General features: G+C 53.3%; 1 protein-coding gene across 1 annotated transcript; it reads left to right on the top strand.

Moving 5' to 3' along the window:
- Positions 1-4,562: 4,562 nt before the first annotated feature.
- ARL4C (ARF like GTPase 4C) lies at positions 4,563-8,597 on the top strand. The gene has a single exon (XM_010948159.3). It carries the CDS (start codon positions 5,096-5,098, stop codon positions 5,672-5,674), a length of 579 nt encoding a protein of 192 aa, XP_010946461.1. The 5' UTR covers positions 4,563-5,095; the 3' UTR covers positions 5,675-8,597.
- The last annotated feature ends 322 nt before the right edge of the window (positions 8,598-8,919 follow it).

Raw genomic sequence — 8,919 nt, 5'->3', positions numbered from 1 at the left:
AGAGTAATAGACCCCTTTTTTTTTAATTGAAGTATAGTTAAGTTACTGTATTATGTTACTTTCAGGTGTACAGCAAAGTGATTCAGTTACACATTTTTTTGTCAGATTCTTTGGCACATATCATACTGAGTGAAGTAAGTCAGAGAAAGACAAATATATGATATCGCTTATATGGGGAATGTAAAAACCACTACAGTTAAATGTATTTACGAAGAAGTAACAGACTCACAGACGCAGGGAACAAACAGATGGTTCCCAAAGGGGAAAGGGGGAGGTCGTATACATTAAAAGTGGGTCCTTTTATATTTCCAGGCTTCAGACCACTTGAATGAGGCCCGCAGGCACCACAGATGCGCACTTGTCTCCACCAAAACCTACTGCGTCATCCACCATCCACAAAACTCCCCTTGGAACTGGTGTTTTTAGTCCCTTCTGCGTGTCCTCTGGGGCAGGGGCTCCTCCAGTGATGAGACAATGGACAATAGAGGAATAGATCCTGTGTCCAGCCTCCCCGGGACTCTGGGAGTGTGTGTGGGGGGTCTTCATTTAGGAAACCCTCCCACCAGATAGAGAGCTTCAATCCCTGACCACCCGGCTTCAGCTGTGTCCAGCCTCGTTCTTCCTCTGTCCAGTTGGCCCCCTTTATTCTGGACTCCTGGCCCCCTCTCCGGTTATGGTGCCTGCCTTCTGAGCTAGAAGCAAACATTGATTTCTTCCAATCTCTTATCTCAGCGGCGTTTCCTGGATGGCGGTTTCCTCTCTCCCATTCATTTGTGATTCTTGGAACAGCTTTCCTGGTAACTCCCTTTCTTGCTCCTGGTCCTCTCTCCTGGCAAATACCCGCTCCTGTTCTGCATGGGAGACAAGACCCAAGCCTGCACCTGAGCCTCACAGAGAAGCACTTGCTCATTTCACAAGTGGGGCTCCAAGAGATCTAGTCCCACGGCTCGAGAGAACCAGGTTAGGCAGTCACGCATTCATTCATTCGTGCAGTATGTGTGGGCTGGACATTTCCTAGGCACTAGGCAAATTTGCCTCTTCAGCTATTATACAAGAAGCTCAGTAGAGGGCACTCCTGCATCACAACAGCGAAGCCCGGGGGCCGTGAACCTGAACCCAGGGATCCAGTTAGAAAAGGCAAGTCATCACACACAGTCTATGCGTGCTTGTGCACACACAGGCCCCTGTTCTCATACTCACCCTGATCCACACGCAGCCCTGGATGGGAGGCTCCCCTTTGCATTTTATGTCGTTAACCTTCTGAAAGCAGACAGTAACAATGGAATATATTGCTCTCTTCGCTGGAGCCACTCAAAAGTCACTTGAATTGGTGGCACACCTCATTTCTAAGCCATTAAAGGGTGGGGAGGGGAAAAGAGGATCTCTTAGGATACAATTTCAAAATCACCGCCAAGTGAGTGCATCCTGCTTACCTGAACTCACTGAGTTCTTTTCTGGGTGTGGAGTCATCTTGATGTGGAAGAGAAGAGAAAGGACATATTGCTGCTGGAAGTGAAATTCATCTCAGGTAAGGCACAAGGTGTGTTATTCTTTGGGAAACGTTTTATTCTGGTTAATGTAAAGGAAGAAAGCGACACACCACAGCCAGGGTTTTTCACTCAGCGGAACGCTTGCCCATTGGGAGACCATCAGGACTCCGGTGACTGTGTCCATTATAAACCCGGTTTCTTTGCAGGTATCACAGCCAACCTTTAACTGCTTCCTCGGTGCCAGGCACTGTGCCCGACGCTTGACGGGTATCACTGCATTTCATCTTCACAACCACCACCTGTGGGAGATACATTTTAGAGATCGGGAGCTTGAGACACGGTAACCTCGGGTGTTGCCACGTGGCTAGAACGCGGTGGGAGATGAACAGCCCCACCCAGTCCGTCTACACAGCCTGGGCCGTTGGCCGTGACACCACGTCCGCGGTGCAAAGTGGGCCTTGCATTTCTGACATCGTGGTAAACATTTCTTTCCTTTTCATAATTTCAGTGTTTTTGAACTGAAATTCATACTGGAAGGAAAGTTGACTCAGCTAGATGACATTTTTTTTACATGTTAGAAGTTAAATTATCAGCTCTAAATTCAACTTTATCACCTGGTGAGTGAAATTACACTGTAGCGCTGTTGCTATTCAGTTACGGGGAGCTGCTGTTTAATGGCCCTGTTCTGGAAGGCTCTATTAATGTCTCTTAATCTGCATTTTTCTACTGGACAACAGACAGCCCTTCATTACTAACCCCACCACGGGGGTGCAAAGAGTAGGGGCTGCCGTCAAAGCCACGCTGGCAGTAATCAGGACAGCACCAAGAAAGCACGTCGGGTGTTTCACTCAACTATCTCCCTCCTACCATGCTTAAAATAAAAGCAAGACCTGACCCGGTGGGGAGGTGGGGAGGTGGGGAGGGAGGTGGTAGATGCAAGTAAAGGAAAGGAGTCCAACGTTAAGATATTTATGGGAGTCAGATCAAGAGGGTACCAGTCTGGTCTGTCTTTTTGCAGATGCCTGGGTCCCAGGCTACTAGTCCAAGTCCCATCTCGAGCTGCCACCCAGCCTAGCCCCTGTGTGTTGCACAGAGGAAGGAGGGAGCAGAAACAGCCTACGAGGAGGTGGCTCTCTATGGGACAGGTCTTGAAGACAGCCAGGAAAATCACTCCAAAAACACAAAAGCCTGTCTTCCCAGGGTTCCCAATAACCAAAATGAAAACTGATCGATATAGAGGAAAACAGAAGAGAGATGGAGAGAGACCTGCTTTAAAGACTTCTTCTGAGCTCCTGGATCTAGCCATACCTGAACAGAACCCTAATCGTGAACTTTTCCATTATGTCAGTGACTATATTTCCATTTTTATCCAGCTCAATTTGACTTGAATTTCTGTCTTTCATAACTGAATTCAGGTTGCTTACAACTTCCTGCCCCATCAAATTAAAATAGTGTGTGGGTGGGGTGTGGCGTGGGAGAGGGCACGCAGGCCCTCAGCCCTTGGCATGAAAACCGTTGGGCTTGGAAGAGGCGGTCTGCGTGTAGATTCCACCTCGGCAAAGTCACAGCACTTGGGCCTTGGTTTCCTCATATTGCGGGCGGCACAGAATGATCTGCAAGGCCACTTCTAGCCCTGGAACTAGTCTGGAGGGCGGATGGCAACAAAGCTTGCTGTCACCAGGGGAGTTTCAAAGAAGGCATGGCTTCTCCTACTGTGTGCACGGGATCTTCTCACATGGTTTAGTCCCAACAAAGTCACCTATTTCATCACAGCTTGGGAACGGAAGGTGGTAAAGGAAAGTATTTCTATGAAATTCTGGGTTTTGTTCATAAATGATTATCATTTTCATTTCCACCCCTATTTCCATCTTTCTGCCTCATAAGCTGGAGCTGGGAAGAAGCCACCGTCCATTCCGCCTTTGCTGCCTTTGCTGAGAGCAGCTCAGCGCCAGGTCTGTGTGAATCCCTAAGGCACCCCCAGTTTCCTCCTCATCCAGAGAGGGTGAGCCTTTGTTATGCATTTAAAAACCAGAATAAGACCACTAAACCCTAGTGAGGGGAGATGGAAACCTGGCACCCGGCGTCTGTGTTTGTTACCTGTAGTGCCACGGACCCCAAGCTACATTTTGTTTCAGCCCGTAGTGCGTCTGGAGAGCCAGGCGCAGGAGGAGTGGTGTGCCTGTGGGCAGGAGGTTCCCAGTTCTCAAAGTAGGGTGGTAGAGGGTGCCCTGCTGAGATGTTGACACTGGACCTGTGATGTCAGCAGAGCCGGTGGAAATAAGGCACCAGAGAGGCTGTCCGGGGCTAGTGAGCTGTAAGAGTTATCTGGGGCCGACAGGTCTCCTTGTGCCCCCATGGCAGACTGGGAGGGACCCACCGCTGGCACCAGGAAGAGAAAGCTAGGCCTCCAGGGAGCCCTGGGCACAGGCCTGGGCCCCCAGCGCGCCGGTGGCCCGGTGGAACCCCCTGGAGATCTGGCAGGGAAGCGAGCCAGGGCATCAGGGAGGGCCAGGGTCCGGGATACCGCAAAGGGCAGGAGAGTGAAAGCGCGCCGGGCCGGCGCACCTCGGCCAGCGCCCTCCTTTCCCTCTCCTGGGGGTCGGGGGACCTGACCCACCGCCCTCACTCCCCAGCGGGGCACTCTCACCCCCACCCCGACGCTCCCCAGCCCCTCCCGCAGAGCTGCCCTAGCCCGCCTCGCCCTGGACTCCGGACCGCGCCGAAGCCCGCAGGGCCGGGACTCCCGAACCCTCTCCCCGAGGCCGGCTGCGCCGCCCAGGGCTGTAGTCCGCGCCGGCACTCTGCCGCCCTGGGCTCGGGGGCGGGGAGTTCCGGGAGCCGGGAGCTATTTTTACAGGATGCGTCAGTGGGCCCGGGAGGAAGAGCCGGCTCGGGGCCCATTGTCTGGGCGCGGCGCGGGAGGGGACGCCGAGAGCGATTTTGAAAGCTCCTAAGGGCGCGAAATCAGCCGCGCAGCGGGGAGGTCCACGCCCGACCTCGGCCGCGGGGGAGGCGGGGCCCGCGAGGGGGCGGGGCCCGCGAGGGGGCGGAGCCGGGCGCCCTCCCGCCGCTGCAGGCTGGCGGCGGCGGCGCGGGGACTGCGGGGACAGCGAGGCGGCCGCGCCGGCAGCGACGCCCGGGGAAAGCCCGCGCCCCGCCTGCGCCTCCGAGGCGCGCCCCGGCAGCGGGAGCGGCCTCGCGGCGCCGCCCAGGCAGAGGCGAGCGCTCGGCGTGGGGAGAGCCGGCCGCCTTGAGGAGCCCGGGCAGCGGCCGGAGCGCGGGGGCGCGGCCCGAGGAAGCCGCAGAGCGAGCCCGGGTCCGGGGCGGGCGCCGGGCGCGAGCATCCCGCGCCGCGGCCGCGGAGGCGGCTTCGCAGGAGACAAAAGCCCGCCGAGAGACGCGATGCCCGGCCGGCGCGGGCGCGGGGACCGCGGCGTCTGAGCGCGCCCAGCCGTGCGCCCCGGGGACGCTCAGGCCGGGCCGGTGCCCGCGGCGGAGGGCGGCAGGCGGGGCCCAGGTGCGCCCGGCCGCGTCGGGCCCGTAACTGCTCGGGGGGCGGCGCCCTCCCGCCGCAGCCGCAGTGGCCGGCGCCGCAGCGAGGAGCCATGGGCAACATCTCCTCCAACATCTCGGCCTTCCAGTCCCTGCACATCGTCATGCTGGGCTTGGACTCGGCCGGCAAGACCACGGTGCTCTACCGGCTCAAGTTCAACGAATTCGTGAACACGGTGCCCACCATCGGCTTCAACACGGAGAAGATCAAGCTGAGCAACGGCACAGCCAAGGGCATCAGCTGCCACTTCTGGGACGTGGGCGGCCAGGAGAAGCTGCGGCCGCTGTGGAAGTCCTACAGCCGCTGCACGGACGGCATCATCTACGTGGTGGACTCGGTGGACGTGGACCGGCTGGAGGAGGCCAAGACGGAGCTGCACAAGGTGACTAAATTCGCCGAGAACCAGGGCACGCCGCTGCTGGTCATCGCCAACAAGCAGGATCTGCCCAAGTCTCTGCCAGTGGCCGAGATCGAGAAGCAGCTGGCGCTGCACGAGCTCATCCCGGCCACCACCTACCACGTCCAGCCGGCGTGCGCCATCATCGGCGAAGGCCTCACCGAGGGCATGGACAAGCTCTATGAGATGATCCTGAAACGCAGGAAGTCCCTCAAGCAGAAGAAGAAGCGGTAATGCGCCGGGCAGCGTTCTGGAGCGAGGGGGGAGCGAGCGAGCGAGTCGGGAATGAATGAATGAAAGGCTGGATGGATGAGCGAGAACCCGCGCCCGCGAACAAAGACAGCGAACCAAAGCGATGCTTCGAATTTTTAAAGCGGAATCTGCAGCCAAATGCAGGACTAGTGACTCAGCCTGGGTATGTAGGCAGACTTGCCACCCCGCGCTCGACCTGCCCCCACCCCAAGCTCAGGGGACCTTTTGTCTGAACGCGCCAGAGCTACTAATGGGATGGGGGGCCCGCTGGGGAGTGGACGTGCAGGTCCTGCCGTCAGCCATCCCCGCCCAGGTGGAAGGCTCAGATGTCAGAGACAAAAGCGATTTCTTCCTCCTCCAGCAGGGCCAGAAGTTCAGGCTACCCCGCCCTCACTCGGGATCGCACCTGTGAGTTACCTGAGGTATGCAGTTCCCAGATCCCCGGGAGTCCCCATCTGGGGGCATGATGACAATGGGAGGTGCTGGGGGAACAGCCTCCCCTTGCATTCATGGGCTGTGAAAGCTGGATGATTTTATGTCACAGGGCAGGCCCCTGTGAAAATTCATTTGTCCTGCTCTGGGCCCAAATGAGCTGGTGGTTTGGGCCATAAGAGGGCTGCCTGGAACAATACAGCTGGCAGGCAGCCTGAAGGCACGGGGCACTGCGCTGGCCTCAGCGGCGGGGGAATGGCCTCGAAGATGCCCCTTTCCTGGTGCTTTGTGGTAGCAACGGAAGACCAGTTTTGTGGAGAACTGCTTTTCAGCCTGGAATCAGACATCTTCCAGATGGTTTGGACCCTGTCCATGTGTAGGTCATTATCATACAAAGAGACCAATAAAAATTAAAAAAAAAAAACTGTTGGAGGTGGTGGCCAATGATGCATTTACTGTTTGCAGGATAGGTAAAGGTGTTTAAAGGGTAAGGCTCTTGACGTCATTGCTGGATGGGGTGTGAGTGTGTAGATGCGGGGACCTCCCTCTGCTGCCTAATCGGCATACATTCCTAGACCCATATGTGTGGAGTCTTGAATTCTCTTAGCCAGCCTTACTGAGTGGTCTGTGGCAGCACACCAGCGGCAGATGTGTGCTGAATTACAAGCTGGTTTTTGCACGGGATGTCTCTTGCAAGACCGCTTGATGATGGGTTTTGCTTTTCAGACATGTTTTCTTTCTTTCTTTTTTTAATCTGCTACGAATGAATACTCACCTTAGAAATACCTGATTTAGGAAAAAAGACTTGGCTCTGCCCTCTTAGATCCCTTTACACTGCAAGTGGCGACATGTCAAATTTCTAATTTGGTTCATGGTGGCCTATCTGCTTTAAGTATTCTCATGACAGACGTCTCATTGGAGTATTTGATGTCACGCACCAAAAAAAAAAAAAAGCCCACCTTGTTGCAAAAGCCGACCTCATTGCATGGATTTAAAGGCGAGGGAAAAGCACAAGGAGGTCCTTCCTGATTCATTCTTACGGGAACTGGCCGGAGAGCAAATGCGGACACAGTGAGTGCCTGAGATAAAGAGCGTGTGACGTAATGGTCACCTGTTCTCAGGCTCCTCACAGTTTACTTGAAAGAGGCTTTGGAAATAAGATAAAGCGAAAGAAGAAGAAATACCTATTTTTAATAATGTAATTTAAAAAATCCTTTATAATCAGGACTGAGTCTTGGTTTGCAGAAGCTGTCATTTACCCCGAAACACAGTATCAAAAGGGAAGTTTAAACTTACTGTTTGATTTTTATTTCTTCTTTGAAGCCATGTTTACAGATAGAATAAGTTTCCTCTCCCCCTCCCACCACCGTTTTAAATTTTTTTGTGAAGGAGGCCTTTAGAAAATGGACATGATCATATGTGAGTATGTGGGTTAGTCAAATTATAAATCCATGCCTATGGTCCGTTGCACTCAGAAAGTTAAGTTAAGAACCAGAGGTAGACGTCCTGGCTTCCTGCTTGAAACCCAATTCTATGAAATATTTGAAAAGGAGAAACCTAGCAGCCCAGCTTCCTTCTCTCTTTTGTTGATGTGTTTGGTACCCCTCCGATGCTGGTCTTTTTGTAGAAACTCAGTAGAGAAACAATAGCTAAGCAGCGTTGACAAGCCTGCAAGATTTCAGTTTACGTACCGACAGCATAGTCACTGGTTTCTGAATGGGCTGGCCCCATCATCTGAAGATTCTGTATAGAATTATTAAAAAAAAAATCCATCTTTCTTTATTTTCTTCACATGCAACAATTTCTTAAGCACTTTGACATTTTGGTAGTTCCACACTCTTGAGAGAATAATATATTTATTTTGTGACATTGCAGATGCCAAATACTGTAACTTTCTCGTGTTACCCAGACTTAGGTTCAAGATCACTGTTCACATCCCGTCTTGCTTTACAGGTGATGCGAAATGAGTTTGTTTTTTGCATTCTCAATACTTAAGGGTGCAGTCAGCTGTCAGTAATTGTGCAGTAAAGCCCTGTGGTGTATCAACCAATAGTTAAAGAGTCTCGGTTGATTCCTGTAGTGTTTGACTAATAATAGCCCATGTTGTCTCGGACCACGCCAAGGAAGCACAGATCGAACCACCTTGGAGTGGTCACCCGGGGAGGGGTCCGACCTCACTGTCAGTGATTTATTATGCCTCCTGCACTTGGGAGAATGAATGGGTTCCCCGCAGGGGAAGCTGGCCTCCCCCACGAGCTTTTGAAATGCTCCCGAATAGATACAGGGAGGCCAGTTTTGTTTCAGAACAGTTCTCTTCGCAGATTCTCTGTCTTGGTGTTGGGACTATGTCTTCTGGTTTGTTTGCGTTTCTACTGCTGTAATTCTGTCCTGATCATCCTCCTCTTCTGTTCCCGTTCCCTTTTATATGCATATACGATGCTGTGAACAGAAATAAATTATTTATACAATCAAACGTTTGGGGAAATGGTCTGTGGGTGGTTTTTCAAGTTGCCGCTGTTTGTTTCTAGGCCTCTCCTGCTGCATGGAGGGACGGAGGGCGTTTTGCTCTCCTGACGGGGTCCGGGGCTGGATTAGCCATCTCTGCTTTTTTGGTTTAAGGGTCTAGCTCTGCCCTGCGTGGAGGATTTAGAGGCTCGGATACAGGAGTCTGTGTGTCTCCACTTGGACCTGTCCCCGCCCTGTCAGTGGTCCTCACAAATCCTTTAGGAAAATGACCTCAATGGCCAGTTGGTCCCCAGCCTCTCAGTTATTAAAAAAACGTCATGATTGGTAAT

This window comes from Camelus bactrianus, chromosome 5 (genome assembly GCF_048773025.1).
Source record: "Camelus bactrianus isolate YW-2024 breed Bactrian camel chromosome 5, ASM4877302v1, whole genome shotgun sequence".
Classification (NCBI taxonomy): Eukaryota; Metazoa; Chordata; class Mammalia; order Artiodactyla; family Camelidae; genus Camelus; species Camelus bactrianus.
This window is presented reverse-complemented; position numbering and strand designations above follow the sequence as displayed.

Excerpts from the sequence above, each read along its gene's own strand:
- ARL4C (XM_010948159.3), top strand. The coding sequence starts at position 5,096 with ATGGGCAACATCTCCTCCAACATCTCGGCCTTCCAGTCCCTGCACATC.